Genomic DNA, 20,804 nt, shown 5'->3' with positions numbered 1-20,804 from the left:
TCGGTTGGTATCTCAGCATTATCGTTTTTGTGCACATATCTCCCAGTAATCTGGCTTTTAGGGACAGAAGTAGTGCCTCACCTGCTACATAGTAGGTGCTGAATAGATGCTGATTGAACAAGTCAGTTAGTTTATATATTGCACAACTACTTTTCTTCCTATGTACTTGGTACCAGAGAAATACAAATTGTTAGATATGTGAGTAAATAAGAGAAAATAAAGATCAGGCAAGCCTTGGTCTGCATTATTCAGAGGAAGAAAGTTTCTTTCAATGAAATCTTCTACAAATTTATTTAAATGTTCTTATCTGAAATACGACCTTCATATTTTAAAAACTCATGGTGATATCCATGATTTAATGTTTACTGAATGACTTGGTTACTTGAAATATTCAGTTAGAAAAATGAATTCAATTTCAGTAAAGTATCACACAAGAGTTCTTAGAATTGCAAATCGTTTTAGAAGAGAACAGTTTGCTTTCCCAAAGGAAAACTAAGTCATATTTTGTTTTCCCTAATTTTTAACCATTTCTGCAGAGAAATTATTCCCGTTTCTTTATGATGCTTACTGAATGTTATTTTCTGTTTTAGATCTCCAAAGGTACTAAAACCAATTTTTATTGGATAATGTTTCTAATGAAATAAATCTTTAGGACTGGCAGTAGATGAGGTTTCAAGGTTTTGGAATTTATTGATTTGTTTAAAACTTTTTTTTCTTTTTTTAACTTGAAAGGTTAATCTGGTTTATAGATGTGGCAAAAGCTTTAAAGTAAGTAGGAAGCTTATCAACAGTCAGCAGAAAACCCTGGTTTGGGCTGTTACAAGTACCGTTGTTACTGCACTAGCAAAATGTCAGTGCAGTATACTTTCTGAAATTTTGAAGTTTCTGCTTAGTTTTCTATAATCTGAACAACACTATAATAAAATCATCATGTTTACCTTTAGGTAAATCTATTTAGTAGTTAATAAATAGTGCATGTCGGTACTCAGGGTTTTCTTGTTTTCCATCTTCCTTCTTTTTCCCATATTTCCCCTCTCGCCTGAAGAGACGTCCGTGCCTATTTCGAAAACTGTATATTTGTAGACATTTTTAAAGTTAAATTTTAGATTTACTTTAATATTTTAACAAAAGTGGCTTTGACCTTAATTTTCTATTTTAATGCTTTAAAAAAAACCAGTAAATATATTCATGGGAAATGAGAAAATAAAGACCTATGTATGCATTGTTTACTAAAGTGAGATCGTTCTGTGTGTGCTGTTTGTAGCCTCCTTTTTCCAATTTACAATCTCTGTATGTTCTTCTGTCTTCATGTCTTATCAAGTCCACAGTCTGATTTCCCAGGGAGGGACTGTGTCTCACATCTGGTTGTCATATCCCAAAAAATTTGACCTAGTCCCCTTTTTCTTTTCATACCACTGGCTTATTAAAGGGACAGGGCCAGCTCTCCCGCAGGACGTCTTGCCTTCTAGATTTGTCTGGTTGCATCTGCATTTAATTTGTTCCTCTGTCTCTTGTATATCCTATTAGTTACAAGTCAAATTGTAAAGCCTAGAGATCATGTTAAACATTTTTAGCTGGGACATATAATAGGTTATTTACTTTTTCTTTTAACTCATCAAAAGCCACGGTATCTGGATGAGTCAGCATTAATGAGACTGCATTTGAGTACTGAATTAGGGTAATGAATCTGATCCCCTCATTGTAGAGTCTCAACTTTTTCCTCTTGCTACTAGAAAATAATGTATTTGGTGTTACCTTGAGTAATATGAATCACTAGGTCCCTGTCAAACATATACCCAAATATAATACTTGTCTAAATTAGTAAATTTTGTGAGGGATCACAATGCAAATTTTCTGATGTTTTAAACAATTTTCTTCTACATCATTAGCCACCCTTTTTCTGTAACAGAATTCTTTATTATCTGAGGCTATTGACTTCTTCTTCTCTTACAAGGCCAGATAGATAAATAAATTCTTTCATTTAGTTACCAGTTTTCACCAGCCCAGTCAGAAGATGACATTAGTGTTTTTTTCTGGCTTTCTCCTTTTTGAGTATCATTGTAGGCTCAGATTTTTCTGGTTTCAGTGTGTTTCAGTTATGATCAGTCATAATTCTCACAACTTTGACTAATGGGGAAAGGGAACTTTCAGGGTGATTCTTGTCTTGTATTTTTTGCTATGATACTATTCTTTTTCTTTAACAGAAATGTTCAAACAAACGAAAGTATAGAGAATAATGTAGTGAACCTTCAACATATCTTTCAGTTTCAACGTTATCGGTGTTTCTAATCTCATTTTATCTTTCTCCTACTGCTTTTTTTTTTTTTGGTCCCCTGGATTATGAATCCATTGATCCTTTTAAGTTTTCTTTATTTTCTGACATGACAAGGACCTACACCTGGAGTCATCCGTTTCTCTAAGAAGCCCTCACTGCTTTTGTTAAAGAATGGGATCAGATAACAAAATCTGTGCATAAAGGTTATTGAAAGTTTTTTATTTTTATTTTTTCCATATTTTCCCATGATGCATCTCATTATAATGGTAGCTTACTTCCATAGGCGGGTTTACTCTCATTTGAGTCGTGAAGGAAGGGGCACTTCTCAAAGATGGGATAAAATCTGTATATTTCTATTTTAATTGGTCTAAATGTTAGGTAGAGCTGACAGATGATTGAAATGTTGACACATAAGTGTTTTTAACAAAGGACTTCTTTTTAAAAATAAATGCCATTTAGTGTGTTGGTTTGCTGGTACTATAATACAAGGAAATCCTTTGTAAATATATGACTTCTAAAGGTTCGCTTGTACCACGCTTTGGTTTTTTAGCATTCAGTACATTTTCTAATGGTAATAATGTGGATGATAAAGTGTTACTGGATTCTGGCTCTTAAATCTGTGTATGATTTCCAAGATGGACCAAAACCCTGTCTTTGCCTACTTTCCCTCTTGATGCCCTACTGAAATAAAATGTATAGAAATAAGAAATGAAGAAACCAATAACAATAAATAGGAAGGCTACCAAAGAGTGGTAATTGAACAGATTTCTGGGTCTCTGCTCGAGTACTAGAAGGCTCTCATTTCTCCTTACCACTCTCCTCCCTGCACTTAGACTGTTGACAGCAGGCACAAACCCCAGGCAAGACATCAAACAGATTTTGTTTAGAGAAATTGGGAAAAGCTAAGGCTTTTAAAGTACAAGTTATATCTCCAGAACAAAAGGGGGAAAAAAGCCATCTTTATTCTGGTATTTAGCAGGTCTGCTGGTCCCCACCCATGCATCCTAAAGGAACACTGCCAGTCAGCCTATACCTACCCCACACAGAGCCCTCCCTCCTCAGGAGAGCAGTCCGACCAGAAATCAAACCATCTTCACAATGATAAGAGGAAATCTGTGTTGGCTAAAATGAATCATTCAGATGTAAATGCGAATGAGTAACCAAAGATCACCAGGCATGTGAGGAAAACTGATGGCATGAAAGACTAAAATAACCAGAAAAATTGCTACTGGAGAAAATAGAGCTAATCAGAGAGAACTTAACCAGAAAGGAACTCTAATATACTCAGGGCTGTAGGAAGAGAACTTCACGCATTAAACAAAAATAGGAGAACACACGTTTTCAGATGGAAAGGGCGCAACAAGTGCTGAAATAGTGAGTCAAATATCATAATGCAATACATTCTTGGGAAGCTGCAGAATTCTAAAGATAAAAGATCCAGAGGAAATTCATGTACAGAGTGACAAGTATCAAACTGAAGTCAAACCTCTCATCAGTAATTCTTTAAAAAAAATTTTTTTTAAAGTTTATTTCTTTATTTTGAGAGAGAGTGAGCAAGGGCGGGGCAGACAGAGAGGGAGAGAGAGAATCCCACGCAGGCTCCGTGCTCCCAGCGCAGAGTCCGACAGAGGGCCCAGTCTCCCAAACTGCGAGATCGTGAGCCTGAGCCTAAACCAAGAGTTGGACATCCAGCCAACTGGGCCACTCAGGCGCCCCTCTCATCAGTAGTTCTTAATGCTTTAAGACAATAAAACATTGCCTACAACTTTTCAAAAGAAAATAATGTGTAACCAGGGATTCTATATCTTGCCAAACTATAAATCAAAGGAGAGAGCAGACTGAAGTTGATTTTAGACACATAAGAACTCAAAGGCACCTTCTTTTGGAATTAAATGAGTGAGGGTGCCTGGCTGGCACAGTTGGTAGAGCATGTGACTCTTGATCTTGGGGTCATGAATTCAAGCTGTAGATAGATAGATAAATAGATAGGGAATTACACATTCACCATCAGCTTTCTTTTTTTTTTTAATTTATTTATTTTTGAGAGAGACAGCATAAACTGGGGAGGAACAGAGAGAGTGGGGGGACAGAGGATCTGAAGCAGGCTCCGTGCTGACAGCAGAGAGCCAGATGCAGGGGTTCAGACCCACAAACCATTAAGATCATGACCTGAATCAAAGTCAGATGCTTAACTCACTGAGCCACCCAGGTGCCCCTCACCATCACCTTTCTTTAAAAAATAAAAAATTATTGTGTAATTTCTCATTAAACATTTTCATTTTGGGGTTTTTAAAAAAAAATCTCATTGTGGGGCACCTGGGTGGCTCAGTCGGTTAAGAATCCGACTTCAGCTCAGGTCATGATCTCACAGTTCATGGGTTCAAACCCCACATCAGGCTCTGTGCTGACGGCTCAGAGCCTGAAGCCTGCTTCTGATTCTGTGTCCCCCTCTCTCTTTGCCCCACCCCTGCTTGTGCTCTGTCTCTCTCTGTCTTTCAAAAATGAATAAACTTTAAAAAATAATAATAATAACATTAAAAAATCTCATCGCTCCCAAAAGGGTTTGTGGAAAGAAAAAAGGGGGTGAATAATTTCAAACAGTAAAATAAGTAGTTGTGGATTTACACCATAAAATGAATTATAGAGCTACTGTAGCAAACACTAAGGAGACTAATCCCATAATTTCCCATAGTTCCCAGTGACTTCAGCAACAGGTAATTCGGGACTACTTAATTGCAGTCACAACTGGCTAGTATATTATATGGCCAGCAGGGGCAACAGCATCAGATTCCTTTCCCATTGTGACTAGAGTGACATGATCTGGCTTACATTTAAAAGCATCATTCTGGGGCACCTGGGTGGCTCAGCCAGTTAAGCATCTGACTTTTGACTTCGGCTCAGGTCATGATCTCGTGGTTTGTGAGTTCAAGCCCTACATCGGGCTCTGCACTGACAGTGCGGAGCCTGCTTGGGATTCTCTCTGTCTCTGCCCCTCCCCTACTCACTTTGTCTCTGTATCTCTCAAATAAACTGAAAAAAAAAAAAAAGCATCATTCTAATGGCTATGTTGAGAATAGACTTGGGGTAGAATAGTAGAGCAAGGATAGAAATAAGAAGAGACCAGTTTGGACATCATTGTAGTATTCTAAGTGAAAGATGGCAGTGGCTCTGATGTGGTGGTGATGGTGGAGTTGGTGAAAAGAGGTCAGATTCTGGGTATAATTTGAAGGTAGAGCCAACAGCATTTCCTGACTGATTGGATATGGGGTGAGCAAGAAAAGAGTCGAGGTTTCTGGCCTGAGCAACAGGAAAAGAGAAACAGATGGGAAAGATGAGGAGTTAAGTTTGGGGTGTTTCAAAAGTTCATTTGGTCTCCAAGTAAAGATGTCAGCTACTTGGATTGGTACTGAGATGTATGTGCCTGCAGTTCTGGAGAAAGTTCTGGCTTAGAGAGGAAATTGTGAAAGTAGTTAGCATATAAAGTGTATTTAAAGCCATGGGATTGGGTGAGATCGCCTAGGAGTGAATAGAGGTCAAGAAGAGGTATGAGGCCTGAGACCCTAAGGCACGCTAACACTTACGGTTCAGGGAGATGAGAAAGAATGGTCAGAGATGACTGAGGAGGAGCAGCCAGTGGTGTACAAGGAAATCCATGAGAGGATGGTGCCCCGGAAGCCATGAGAAGGAAGTGTTTCCAGTAGGAAAGAGTCATTGACTATTCATGCTGCCGAGAGAGCAAGTAGGAGGGGCACCGAAAATTCACTGTTGGGTTTCGCAGCATGGATATCAGTGTTTACCTTTACAAAAGCCACTGTGTTTTTTCCGACAGCTGCTAACTTGTTGAGACAAAAATCATGTGTTAAGTTATTTGGGCCCAAGGACTTAATAAATGGAACTGTCAGGTATTTCTTTTGGCCTAGGGACTTTGAAACAATTAGTAAGATACCAAGAGAGCCACAAACAGAAAGTTTGAGAGTCTCTACTTTAGAGGATCATGCTAAGTATTTTAAGAGGGGGAAGCTCCTCTTGCCTTTTCTTGGTCTCTGCTGAGAAGTTTGAGTTAGTCATTTTAAATCTGATCAGATTACTGCAGTGAATAAAATTGCCCTAATGTGGTTCAATATAAAAAAAATAAGGAAAACCTTATCCTATGAAATGTCTGCAGTACAGCTTTGCATGAATTTTTCTTCTTGCCTCCATAGGTATGGTCTGAAATATGCGTTGCTTGGCAGCTCGGGTCAACTATAAGACTTTGATTATCATCTGCACACTCTTCACTTTGGTCACGGTACTTTTGTGGAATAAATGTTCCAGCGATAAAGCGATCCAGTTTCCACGGCACTTGAGTAGTGGCTTCAGAGTGGATGGATTAGAAAAAAGAGCAGCAGCATCTGAGAGTAACAACTATGTGAACCACATGGCCAAGCAGTCTGAGGAGGCATTCCCTCAGGAACAGCAGAAAGCACCCCCTGTTGTTGGGAGCTTCAACAGCAATGGGGGAAGCAAGGTGTTAGGGCTCAAATACGAAGAAATTGACTGTCTCATAAATGATGAACACACAATTAAAGGGAGAAGAGAGGGGAATGAAGTCTTTCTTCCATTCACTTGGGTAGAGAAATATTTTGACGTATATGGAAAGGTGGTTCAGTATGATGGCTACGATCGGTTTGAATTCTCTCATAGCTATTCCAAAGTCTATGCACAGAGAGCCCCTTATCACCCTGATGGCGTGTTTATGTCCTTTGAAGGCTACAATGTGGAAGTCCGAGACAGAGTCAAGTGCATAAGTGGGGTTGAAGGTTGGTATCTGTCTGCCCCACTGCCTTTTTCTGTCTTGATTGTGTTGAGGAATAAGAAATTGTAGGTGTTAATTATATAGCAAGTACATACATAGCTTACTGTCAGGAGACCATTCATCACTCTGACTTCGCAAGGAGGACCGGGTTAAGTCTAAACCTGAGGCATCATTCTAGATGATGTGATATGGGGGCTGCAGGATGATACCTGATCAAATAGGATTATTCCACGAACCCGCCTCAGAATCTAAAATTATCACCTCTAAAGTAGAGGCACAGCATCTCCAAAAATTTTGCATTAAAATATGCAGTTAGTGCCCTATGAGAGGAGACCAATAGACCTGTGTACCAATGCAGTCTTGCTACCAGATTAACCAGGTATCATCTCTGGATGGAGGTTTAAAGTCCTCAGAACAAGACACCATTTTCTCGGAATTTTTATGCTACACTCCTATAGTCTATTGCATATTGTCTTTAAAACCTGAAGCAGTAGGAGCCCGTTATGAGTGTCATTAGTACATTTTGGAATTTGTATTTCAAACCTAAGATGGATCTGAAAGCCAAATTGAATTTGACCTTAAAACACATCATTTAACCCGAGGAAAGAACTTAGTGTGTTTTCAGATTGCTTTGCTTAGTTTTATTTTATTTTATTTTCTTCATTCTATTAAAAAGTGATTTTAATACAATATTTTAAGTTTTTTATAATATCTTTACCTAATGTTCAGAAGAGGGAAGGGCCAAATTCACTTATATTCGTACCACTTCAAGATAATTATTACCATTTTGTATATTCTCTGGAGGTCTTTGTACCTAGGTCTATGTTTTAACATAGTTGTAATGATACTTAACCATACAGTGTCCAGGGTGGTAATGTTTTCTTAGAGATTTCAGAGATACCCATCGTCAAACCTTTTCATGTAAATTAGGTAAAATGTATAAAATTAATAGATGTTTGGATGCTAAAGAAAAAGTAAAAAGCACCCATAACCGCTGTTAATATTTTGATGTGTTTTCCCTATCTTTTTGTTGTTTTTTTAAATAAATTGAGATCATACTGTGTAGTCAATTTTATATTCTCCTTTTTTCATCTAAAATATATTGATTATTCCCCCTTGTTATTAAATATTTAACGAATATTTTAACAACTACTATTCATTGTGTAATGTATTCAGCCTTTCTCCTTAGTTGGCCACTTAGGTCATTTCCAGTTTTTTTTTGCTTTTATACATAATGGTATAGATATTTATAGTTAATCATTTGCTGTTTTAATTATATTCTAAGAGTAGTTTCCTAGGAAATAAACTGTCATTCAAATAATAGAAGTTGATCTATTTAGTTACACTGCTTTCCAAAAAAGGTTGAACTACTCATGTTTCCAGTAGCAGAGTGTGAGGGCACACTTGTCACCCAGCTCTTGACATCGTGGAACATCGTTTTTTGTTTTTATTGTTTTTCTGTAAGGAACATTGTTTTTTTGTTTGTTTAATTTCTTAATGTTTATTTGTGAGAGAGAGACAGAGTGTGAGCGGGGGAGGGGCAGAGAGAGAGAGAGAGAGACAGAATCTGAAGCAGGCTCTAGGCTCTGAGCCATCAGCACAGAGCCCAGTGTGGGGCTCGAACTCACGAACCGTGAGATCATGACCCGAGCCAAAGTCAGATGCTTAACTGACTGAGCCACCCGAGGCCCCAAGGAACATTGGTTTTTCTTTTTTTTAATCTGTTGTTTACAAAGGATCTCATGATTTGCTTTCTATAACAATTAGTGAGGTCAGATATCTTTTTCATATGCTTTCAATCATTATAAAATGATCTTCATGTTTTTTCCCTCTTTCTCTAATGTAATTAAGTGGGCTTTTAAAATATTTATGTGAACTTTTATATATATATAGTAAGGTTAATAATACTTTGTTACACTTATTAAAGATATTTTCTTCAATTTGGTTATCTTTCATCTTATGATTTGTTTTGGAAGTTTTTAGTTTCATTTACTAAACTTACAGACTTTTTTTTTTTTTTTACTTTTATGGTTAGAAAGTCATTGGCACATTGTGGTCAGCTGTTCATCTGTATTTTCTCTTAATAGTTTTATTAGGGTTTTGGTTTTTTACATTAAGCTTTTTAGGCCAGCTTAATTGATTTATATTTTGGTAAATGGTACAAAGTCAGGGTATAATTTCAGACTCTTCCCCTCACATGTATTGAATAATCTTTTGTCCCCACCAATTCATGATGCAGTCTTTATATTAAAAGCATATCTGTAGCCTAGGTTTCTTAGCCCTTATAGTTCCTAATTCCTTAAACTGTTTTGAAACTACATCACACATACAGTTTTGTAGGTTCTTGGTTTCTGCTATGTCCATCTGATGTTGATCAAATTATTTTAGGACTACAGAAAGGAGTTTATTTCTAAACACATAGACCATGATGCAGCAATACAATATTCTGTGCAATGTGGCATTATTGTATTCCCCATGTAGAATTACTAAAATAAACACGAATAAACATTTCAAAGTTTTGCTTAGAACTTTACAAGAGATCATCCATTAATGAATTATGTCAGAAATCTCTAGTTAGATATACAACTTTAACTCATTTAAAAAACACGCCTCATTCTCAAGAGTCACATTTTGACATGCCGGATATGAAGAAGAATTGCAAACTGCGTTTATACTTGAAGTTACCTGGTCATACCCGGCTCCTTAAGCAAATACTTTAACCATCAGCTGATATAGTTAGACCACATCTTAACATTGGAGAGAGAGAGGAGTAGGTTACTAACTTGAATGTGAAGTACAAACATGTAAGAAAATTTCAGAGTTAATATTTTAGGATAAACCTGTGGTAACATTATCTACATGTATTTAAATTGTACAAAATACGAATGTATGAAACGGGGTTTTGAAAACGGGATGTCTGTAGCTCTGTAAAACATCAGTTCTTAAAGGGTTTTCTACCACACTGCATTGCTGTCTGTCAAATACTGAACAAGAGTGAATAAGCCTCAATTTTGTTTTTCATGTCTGATTGCCTCATTATTAGTTTTTAATCATTATGAAAGTAGTGTAATACCAAAGCTTTAAAGCTGCCGATAACCCTATAACGTGCCCCAGAGGTAAAGCAGTGGAGAGCGTTGTTCAGAATACGCTTGGAAATGTCCAGATGTGGTTATTTATTTAGTTTCTCTATTTTGTAGGTGTACCTTTATCTACACAATGGGGACCTCAAGGCTATTTCTACCCAATCCAGATTGCACAATATGGGTTGAGTCATTACAGCAAGAATCTAACTGAGAAACCCCCTCACGTAGAGGTATATGAAACAGCAGAAGACAGAGACAGAAACAACAAGCCGAATGACTGGACTGTGCCAAAGGGCTGCTTTATGGCTAGTGTGGCTGATAAGTCTAGATTCACCAATGTTAAGCAGTTCATTACTCCAGGTAAGTGATGATTATTATATGTGTCTGCTAATTTTATGTTGATTTATGGTACCTGATAACTCCTTTAAAATTGCTTTTATGGTTTTAAAAAGCACATTAGCAGACCCTTTATATTGTATCTATATAAAGAGACATGGTGTCACCCAAGTGAAATCCCTAGAAAAAGAACAGCTAAAAACTCAAGGTTATTTAAAAAAAAAAAAAAAAAAAAAAAAAAACTGCGTGGAAAACCAAGCCATAGATTGAATATTAAGATCCGGGTTACTACATGGCTACATGGTATGTGTCTCCTTCCAGGGATCTATGTCCCATAGGAATGACCCTCATTGGTTTATTTTAGTATTTCAGTGCAGCATTTATTCTTTAACTTTTAAACTGTTTTGCATTAAGGTAGAAATTTTTCTTTATAGAGAGCCATCCTTTCCTTTGTCAGGTTTTTACCAGCATGGTTATTTTTGTTTTTTGGTTTTTTTTGTTTTTTTTTTTTCAAAATATTATAGCATTAGCAACCAGGCCTGCTTCTCGTATTGAGTTTTGTTAATGTACTAGATTGTCTCAAACTTCATATAAAACCATTTCATTAATAAAATCATTTATAAAATCAAATTAACTTTATGCAACATTTCCCCTTTTAGTAAGACAGTCTCATTAATTAGGATGTAATGTATTTTTCTCCTCTAATCAATATCCATGAGAATTAATGAGTCGATTACTTAAAAAGACAATGAAATAATTTCAGTTAGCACCTCAGGCTTAATTCTCTATGGGGGAAATGTTGTCAAGAACAGAACTGATTCCCCCCTCCCACCAACCTTGCAGTCGGTAAATAAAACGAGAGAAAAGGTTATAAGACCTCTTCTGTATTCTCTCCTTGTCCTTTATTGATGACTGTGTAATTCACAGACCTTGAAAGCCACAATACAAATCTACTCATTCTAGATGACCTTAAGTAATGGATTTATGAGTGCTTAATGCAGTGCAAATAATGAATGACCTTTAGTTTTTATTGTGACTAGAACTTCTTTTCTCCTATGGTATTCTGTGATATTCCAGTACACAGAGCATCTCTGCTTATTGTAAAACCACAGGCTTGACTGGTGAGAAAGTACAAGGAGATGTTCAAGAGTATTTAGCTTGTGATACCAAAGAGGTTATTGTAGCAGGAAATGATTAGACTAAGCAAAAGGACATTTGTTTTTGTATGTACCCAAGGAACTTACTTTTGCACTAATTAATAATGTTGTCTGGATTAGGGTGAGAAACAGCTCTCATCTTGATCTCAAATGTTGAGAAGTTGTCTAGAGTGCTCTTTTGAACTCTATTCTATTTACAGCAGTAGATTTCATTGCTCATTTTGGATGCCCCGGGTGATAACAAAAGATAAGTCACCTCATACTGTGTGAGGGACCCTCACGTCAGCTCTTCATTCTGCAGCCCGTAGCTAGAGATAGAACTGCTTTCTAAGGTGGTTTTCAGTATATGGGGGAGAGAACTCTGGGACGGTCACTCTGTCAATGGCACACAAGCTACTCACAGTTGGAACTCCTTGTTGGTGGAGTGTGCTAACTGGGAATGGGGCCCTTGTTTTGCTATCTTGGGCATGCGTGGAGGTGTATTTGATCTAGGTTATGAGGGCAAGTGAGTTGGGTTACATGGAAGTTGTTGCTCAGCACGGGAGAAGGAAATCAAAGCAGTGAGACTGTTGTATTTGAAGCGCAGGATGGGGAGATGAGGCTTTTCAGAGGGTATAGACCTCCTGGGGGGATAAATTCAGAGAATCCCTGTTGAGAAGAATTTGGAACTTTTGTATAGAAACATTGGCCTCAATGAGGTGAGTCTCAGAGGACCAGGGGCTGAATGCTGTTGGCCTTTTAGTTTTTCTTTTGGGGCCTTTAATTTTTTTCCTTGAAAGGAAATAAAATCCTCTAGAAGAAAGAACCAGAACATGGGTCTACATCATATTTTATTGTTTTGTTTGTTGAATAATGTTTGAGTTCCTCTTCCTAATTTTAATATTGAATGAACTGAAACTTTATACCTGTCATACTCCATTAAATTAAATTAGCTTTCCCTTTCCTGATGTACTTTCTTCACTTCATTTGCATGACCTCACTTTCTCCCCTCTCTCTGTGCAGCCATTCTTTCTCAGACTTCTTGTGAGCTTCGCCTGTTCTGCCTGGCCCTTATCTCTCACTGTTCCTCAAGGTTCTGAGTAGGGAGGGCCTCTTCTCACTGAGCTTAATAAGTCTGTGGATTAAAATGAATGAATGATGATGGTTTGTGTTGTATGTGAAAACATTGATTTAAAGACTGTTCTTAAGTGTTTATCATCCTTTTTTGGCCTAAAGGACACATACACCAAGAATAAACACTTATAGTAACTCCTAGGCTTAACTGCTCAGAGAGAGGACGAGTATGGATTTCAAAAAATGGGAAACCCAGAACTTTCTACTAATAGATTGAAAGTAGGCATCTCTAGATACAGAATTCCTTCAGTAGAGCTCAGACCTCGCCTGCTGTATTTCCAGAGTGGTTGCCACAACCACACTCACATCCCTTTTGCTACCATTTGGATCCTTCCGAGTGGTGTTGACAGGTTATGTAACCACTCTGTATGTCTATAAATTGGGAATTAAAAGACTTGGAAGATTGTTGTAAAGACTACCATTTTTTGTTTGATTGATTTGTGTTGGGAATTGGGACTTCTTCTCTTCTTCTGTGTGGCTCAGTAGCTCCCTCTGGTGGCGATAGCGTTTTAGGAAAATAGTCTTTTTTTTTTAAAGGTTATATCCCATGACATCAATTAATCTGTTATAGTGAAACATCAGGTAATTTTGGCCATATCATTTCATTAGATTTGTATTGATAAAGTGAAAGAAGGAAATTCTGGGAGGAAAATAGATAATTCTTCAGCTTCCTCCCATTTTGGACTTTTTAAATTTTAAAAATTTTTATCTATTGTTTTTGAGAAAGAGAGTGCAAGTGGGGGAGGGGCAGAGAGAGAAGGAGACACAATCAGAAACAGGCTCCGGGCTCTGAGCCGTCAGCACAGAATCCGATGCAGGGCTTGAACCCACAAATCGTGAGATCATGCCCCATTCCAAAGTCAGTCACTTAACCAACTGAGCCACCCAGGAGCCCCCCATTTGAACTTCTAAAGATGGATCACTGTTATTCAGTTTCATGAGAATGAATTGGTCATACTTAATAATATTGGCTTCTTAATGAGGCATTACCCTAAGAATGAAAAAATAAGCACTCAAGACAGTCTTCTCTGCTGAATATAATTTAAACTTGAGTGATTTGTCAGTCAATTCAGAATCCCTGCAGTGTTTTGGGAATGTCGTATTGAGCATCAGATTCCATTTTACCGTAGATGTAGGAAAACAACTAGTAAAGAGAGAGATTGCATGTTGACATTTTTCCAGATAAAATGGATCTTTATTAGAAATATGCTTCTGAAATCCCTTTTTAAAAAGTCACTCAAGACTCTTAAGAGACAAAACAGATGAACATAAAGGAAGGGAAACAAAAATAATATAAAAACTGGGAGGGGGACAAAACAGAAGAGACTCATAAATATGGAGAACAAACTGAGGGTTGCTGGAGGGGTTGTGGGAGGGGGGATGGGCTAAGTGGGTAAGGGGCACTAAGGAATCTACTCCTGAAATCATTGTTGCACTAGATGCTAACTGATTTGGATGTAAATTTTAAAAAATAAAAAATAAAGTTAAAAAAAAAAAGTCACTCAAAGCATCATTTGACATGTAAGTCTATCAAGATGTTCTCATTCCTTATACAATTTCCATGATTGTCTGTTCCATCAAATGAAATAATTAAGAGCCCTGGACCAATTATGTCCACACTGGTAGAGTCCAGTGTTGGGAGAGTTTAACAGCCAGCTCCACATGCTAGGGCTCTCCAGGCTAATTACACTTGTATACACCATCATCAATCCACACTTCATCTTTGCCCCTGGTGATATACGGAAGATTTCTTCAAAGGACTCCTCAAAGCAGATCTGATTCTGTAGCTATTTTGAGAGAAATAACTCTTCCAGCGATTATGCTCATGAGGATGCCATTTCCAATACCATTTCTTTTTCATAGTCTTTGATCTTGGGTCCAGGAATCCTGGTTTCTGGTCCCTACTCTACCACGAATTGGCATTTGGCTCTGAGCAAACCTTTTAACCTTGCAAAGCCTCCATATCTTTGTTTCTGAAATGGAAGTAGTAATTCCTGCTCTACCGGCCTCAGATTATTATAAAGATCCTGTGAGATAACACATGGGAAGGTAAATTCATATATAAAATATGCAGTACGTATATTTTTGCTAGTGGTGGTAGTCGTGTTGCTGCTGCTCTTTAATATGCTCTGTTTCTTTCCTTGGTAGATCTAGACCAGCCATATTCAGCAAGGCAACTTTTTGGGAGTCAGCTGTCATTGTACTGTAGATACGCAAGAGAAATCTCTTATTTGATGATTTGCCAGATAAAACAGCTGTTACTGTTTTATCAGCCTCTGAAGGCCAGTGGCTTCAGAGTAATAATAATGATAATCACTATCAATTTTTACTTTGTTCCAAGCCACTATCTTTTTTTTTTTAAATCCTCACAATTACCTTGCAAAGTATTATTTAACATGCGAAGAAACTGAGGTTCAAAGAGTTCTATCGTCTTGAACATCTCAAAGCTAGTAGGTGGTAGAGTAACAGTTCAAACAAGGTTTTGTGGGGTTTTAATTCTATGCTTCCCCCTCGACCTCCCCCAGTTTCCCTCCCTTTTTGTGGGCTACATGAACCCATTGCTGAATTTTCAGAAATTTTATTCACAACTCCAGCAGATATCTGGAAGCAAACCTATCGTTTTCAGCATCAGTTAGCAGCAGTTAAAAGGGAAGCCTGACTGGTTCAGTTGGCAGAGTGAGCAACTCTTGATCTCTGGGTCGTGACTTTGAGTCCCATGTTGGGCATAGAGATTACTTAAAAATAAACTTAAAAAAAAAAAAAGTGTATTGTGAAGCCAAACTAGGCAACCTGAGTTTCACATTTTGTACATCAGGCAAGTTACTTAACTTCCCTGTGTCTCAGTTTGTCAACCATAAAGTAAGAGTAATAATAGCACTATTATTACAATAATAGCACTATTACTACAGTAGCACTAATAGCACTACAACAATAGCACTATTGTTACAAGGATTAAGTGAGTTAAGACTAGTAAAGCACTGGGGCGCCTAGGCGGCTCAGTCGGTTAAGTGTCCAACTTGGGCTCAGGTCATGAACTCACGGTCTGTGGGTTCAAGCCCCACATGGGGCTCTGTGCTGACAGCTCGGAGCCTGGAGCCTGCTTCCGATTCTGTGTCTCCCTCTCTCTCTGCCCCTCCGCTGCTTGCACTCTGTCTCTCTCTCTCAAAAATAAAATAAAAACATTAAAAAAAAAAAAGCGACTAGTAAAGCACTTAGAACATAGTAAATACTTACTAAATGTTAATTAGATTAAAAAATTTCAATTCATGTGCAGCCATTCTTCTAACGTCTCACAATATTATGTGCTAAGCCTATTTTGGCTATTTTTTTCTCTTTATAGAATGGGTATATTAGAGCAGCCATTGATTATTGATCAGCCAGCATTCGATCTAGAAAAGGCAGTTTGATCAACAACACCTTAATCATTTGTTCTTAGCCCGCTAACGTAAACTAGACAGGCCTGAAACTCATGAGCCATCATGGATGGGCTCATCATTTGTATCATTTGTTTTTGGTTACTTCAGTAAAATGATGAGGAGGAGGAGGATGATGATGATATGGTTAACCAAAATATCGAAATGCTAATTTTGTATGGTTAGTGGTTATCAAGGATGAATTGCGATTTATTTTTAATACAAAGAGCTTTTATTCTAACCAGTCTTTGTTGGTATATTTTCCCCCTACAGAAACCAGTGAAGGTGTATCCTTGCAACTGGGGAACACAAAAGATTTTATTATTTCATTTGACCTCAAGTTCTTGACAAATGGAAGTGTGTCCGTGGTTCTAGAGACCACAGAAAAGAATCAGCTCTTCACTGTACATTATGTCTCAAATACCCAGCTAATTGCTTTTAAAGAAAGAGACATATACTATGGCATTGGGCCTAGAACTTCATGGAGCACGGTCACAAGGGACCTGGTCACTGACCTCAGGAAAGGAGTGGGTCTTTCCAACACAAAAGCTGTCAAGCCAACCAAAATCATGCCCAAAAAGGTGGTTAGGTTGATTGCAAAAGGGAAAGGATTCCTTGACAACATCACCATCTCTACCACAGCCCACATGGCTGCATTCTTCGCTGCCAGCGATTGGCTGGTAAGGAACCAGGATGAGAAAGGTGGCTGGCCAATTATGGTGACCCGTAAGTTAGGGGAGGGGTTCAAGTCTTTAGAGCCAGGGTGGTACTCGGCCATGGCCCAAGGGCAAGCCATTTCTACCTTAGTCAGGGCCTATCTATTAACAAAAGACCATTTATTCCTCAGTTCAGCTTTAAGGGCAACAGCCCCTTACAAGTTTCTGTCAGAACAGCATGGAGTTAGGGCTGTGTTTATGAATAAACACGATTGGTATGAAGAATATCCCACCACACCTAGCTCTTTCGTTTTAAATGGCTTTATGTATTCTTTAATTGGGCTATATGACTTAAAAGAAACTGCAGGGGAAAAACTCGGGAAAGAAGCGAGGTCCTTGTATGAGCGTGGTATGGAATCCCTTAAAGCCATGCTCCCCTTGTATGACACCGGGTCAGGAACCATCTATGACCTCCGCCACTTCATGCTTGGCATTGCCCCCAACCTGGCCCGCTGGGACTACCACACCACCCACATCAATCAGCTGCAGCTACTCAGCACCATCGATGAGTCCCCAATCTTCAAAGAGTTTGTCAAGAGGTGGAAAAGCTACCTTAAAGGCAGCAGGGCAAAGCACAACTAGAGCTCAGAACCAAAATCGTCTTTCAGCCTCTGTCGTACACAACTATGGGCTCTACGTCAGCGGAGCATAGGCACGTTTTAAAAGGTGGTATACTAGGTTTTTGTGGATTACATCAAAGTGATAAATGAAACCAGTCGTCGGAGATCATTGCATTCTGTGGGTTGGGTGTTTTGAAACCTCGGTGGCCCTTGGAGCAGAAAAGTGTTAGTCGATGGCTGAACAAAGATGTTTAACTTTGCCTTGCTTATCACCTTCTGCGGTTCCACAGATAGTCCCATCCCTCTGGGTTTGGGAAAGACACTGGTAAGTGGCTGTTAGTGGCCAGCTGTCTAGTGCTTACCTGAAAACTTAGTATGGGCCTCTCTTAAAATGTGACTATTTATGTTTATGTTGGAAGCAAACTTTAAAAAATTATGTGCTGTAATACAGTAAGTGTGTACTCGCAGCCTGAATAGTGGACTGTGTGCAACTTTTTAAAATGATGTTTCTTTTCTATAGATTAATTTCTGGGCAAATTTCGTGTTGCGTTTGTTGAATTTGTTATATATGGAGAATATTTTGAATGTATGGTTTTCTTGAAACATGTAAATTAAAAACACAACCAGTGTTCAGGCTTCACAGTTATATAATGTAAGCACAACTAAAATGAAACTTGTTGACTGCACAAGAAATCACAAAAATGTTATTCTGTTTTATGAAACTCGATCTACAATCAGTAAAGATTTGATAATCAGTCTATCCCTCCCCACTCCCCCTGTGATGCTTTCTTTTTGTCACTGTCTAGAATTCTGTATTTCATTTCAGACTACACTTGAGAGTTTTATCTGTTTTGGGGGGACATTTGGGAAATTTTCTTCAAGGAGCTAGTCCCCTCCCGCTGCCCTTCCAGGGGTTTTTTTCCCCTCTGTAAAGAAACATACTCTGTCAGATATTATACACAAGAACCATAGCAGGTTTTTTCCCTTCTTTTAGGTCATTCTTGGTTGTCAACTTTCCAGACCATTGACTCTGCACATCAGTGTTTTTCTTTTGCAATTTTAATTTTAAATTATTTCAGCTATTGGGTAGATGCTACCACATGCGCTGTACGTGTGTAACCAGACCTTTCTTTTGGTTTTATATCCCACCATACCTCACATAAATAGGTTCACAGCCCTCACACCCCGGGCAGTGTCTGCTAGAGGGCTTCCGGCATTGTCAATATCAAGCGAGGTTGATTTTGCTGTTTTTGTTTTAGTGTGTGATGAACACCAAATCACTACTGTAACTTACACAGATTGAAATACGAGACCCCACACTTTCAGGAGACTGAGTCTGACAAACACATTGCAATTTGTCTGTGACCTGTATTAAATGCACATCAAGAGCCACGAAGGCACTTGCCCACATACTGCATCTTAAATTGAACTCAGCCTACCAACACAACTTAGAAGTCAGAAAATGTATACATGTGTATGAGTGTAACATAAAGGCAAAGTATATATATTAGTGGCAAAGGGAGCAGGAGCCGAGAAAACAATATAGATCTACACTGAAGACGATATTACGGAAAAGTAAGCTTCAACTCCCAAGTTATGTGGCCACAACTCTATTTTGCCCACAACAGAAGAGCTGCGGGTTATTCAGTTTCCCCCTAGCATTTGACTTTTGTAGTTCTACATCAGATGTCTCAACAAAAATACCTGGACTCCTCTTTTTTTTTTTAATTTCAGTGCTCAAAAAATAAACTTTCTCCAATCTGGAAACCCTTTTTACTTCATCTTCTCTGTTATTATCTAGAGCGGTCCAGACTTCTGCCTTGTGTTTGCATACTGGTACTTCAGACTAAGGGAATCAGCAAAAACAGCATGGTATGCTTCCGTGACAGATACCAGTGCCTTAACGATGTGGCTGTCCTTTTCCACTGAAAAAGGAAAGACATTTTGATCTAGAAATGGCATTGCTGTTTCATTGCTGTTGGTTTCACACTGCCTTCCACGTTGCAACAGCAACTTGATTTTTCTCGTGATTCCAGAATTTTCTAAGAGGATGAGTTGAACCTGCGACAGCCCCGCCAGCATATACCGGTGGTTCTCAAACTTCAGGGTGCCTCAGCATCACCTGGGAGCTTCCTGAAATTCAGATGCCGGTTACTCACCAAATCTGCCCGTGAAGCATGGGAATCTGCATTTTTGACAAGCATTCGGATAATTCTCATGCAGGTGATCTGCGGGGCAGACGTGGAGGAACACTGCCCAAGACCATCGATTGCGTTTTTGTTCCGAAACACCTACAGAGTTTTCTAGGGTTTTAAACCATGTGAAATGTTTACTTGTTCTCAGCTTAGAAGAATGGGGAAGGTATTTTAGTTTTGTTTTGTTTCTTTTGATTTGTCTTTGTTTCAAGATAATGGGTCTTTGTTTTTTGCATTCATCTTGAGTTAGCTCTGATGTTAAATTAAATCTGTTGCCACTTCAGTTGTAAAACCAGCCAAAAGTTTCCAGATAAAGGTCAAGTTTGGCCCTTTAGGATTATTGTACATAAAGGCTTCATCCAAAAACCACCCAGTGTCTGTGAGCAAATACAGAAGTGACACACAAGCACAACTTTCCAGATGTGGCAGAGGCCTTTTCTTTGTCGGTGTGCAAACTTTCACTGAAAGCTGCTATTTTCATCCTTGTTGTAATTGTTTTTCTTGTTTCTCCTCCATTGTCCATGTGGGTTAGATGCCATGTGTTAAATATGCAATAAAGTGTTTACAGGACGCCCTTCCGAAGGGCGGTCCTTTGTAAAGCTGTACAGACTTGGCAATTTAAGCACAATGTGCACATGTTAGTTTTCTATACAGCAAAACTGGATTTTTGCAGATGGAAAGGTATTTTGTTTCTATACAAAGTAAATGGATTGTTTGTGCTTAATGTAAAGCTGCTTTATAAAATTGTAAAATAAAGTTTTTATCTTAAAAGGAATATCTCTGGAGATTTCTTCCTTCTCTAATCTAAGATTTTTTGAGCCCAGCAAGTGGACTTCTGAGGATTTTCTGTTCAACCGGTGACAACTAGGCAGTAAATATTCATCAGAGGTGTATCGGGCCCTTTAAGACAAAGTGGGGAAGGGCCTGTCCCGTGGGTCTTAACCCCTGGGAGGTTTATTGTACAGGGGGACACGGTGTCCACAGAACAGTTTCAGAAAAGTAAACTGCCAGACTCTGTGGTTGGTCAGGAAAGGTGTTGTGGAGGAGACAGTGCCTCCCTGGGGGCTTCAGTTCCCGGTGCCGAGTCGAAGAAGAGGAAAGGGCAACGAGCAAAATCAGGGTGCCCTTTGCCATGCTGATTCAGGCTGGTAACCAATTTCG

At 38.5% G+C, this 20,804-nt stretch overlaps 1 protein-coding gene across 3 annotated transcripts in view; it reads left to right on the top strand.

The window, feature by feature from the left end:
• The window catches only part of GLCE (glucuronic acid epimerase), a 116,539-nt gene extending 96,121 nt beyond the window's left edge, over positions 1 to 20,418 (top strand). For all 3 annotated transcript variants that reach the window (XM_043554043.1, XM_043554045.1, XM_043554044.1), the window contains exons 2-4: positions 6,478 to 7,074; positions 10,268 to 10,513; positions 16,446 to 20,418. In XM_043554043.1, coding sequence (XP_043409978.1) covers positions 6,492 to 7,074; positions 10,268 to 10,513; positions 16,446 to 17,470 — 1,854 coding nt within the window. In that variant the 5' untranslated portion in view covers positions 6,478 to 6,491 and the 3' untranslated portion in view covers positions 17,471 to 20,418. The remainder of the gene's footprint in view (positions 1 to 6,477; positions 7,075 to 10,267; positions 10,514 to 16,445) is intronic.
• The last annotated feature ends 386 nt before the right edge of the window (positions 20,419 to 20,804 follow it).

This window comes from Prionailurus bengalensis, chromosome B3 (genome assembly GCF_016509475.1).
Source record: "Prionailurus bengalensis isolate Pbe53 chromosome B3, Fcat_Pben_1.1_paternal_pri, whole genome shotgun sequence".
Classification (NCBI taxonomy): Eukaryota; Metazoa; Chordata; class Mammalia; order Carnivora; family Felidae; genus Prionailurus; species Prionailurus bengalensis.
Note: the sequence above shows the minus strand (reverse complement) of the source record. Positions and strands in the feature narration are given on the sequence as shown.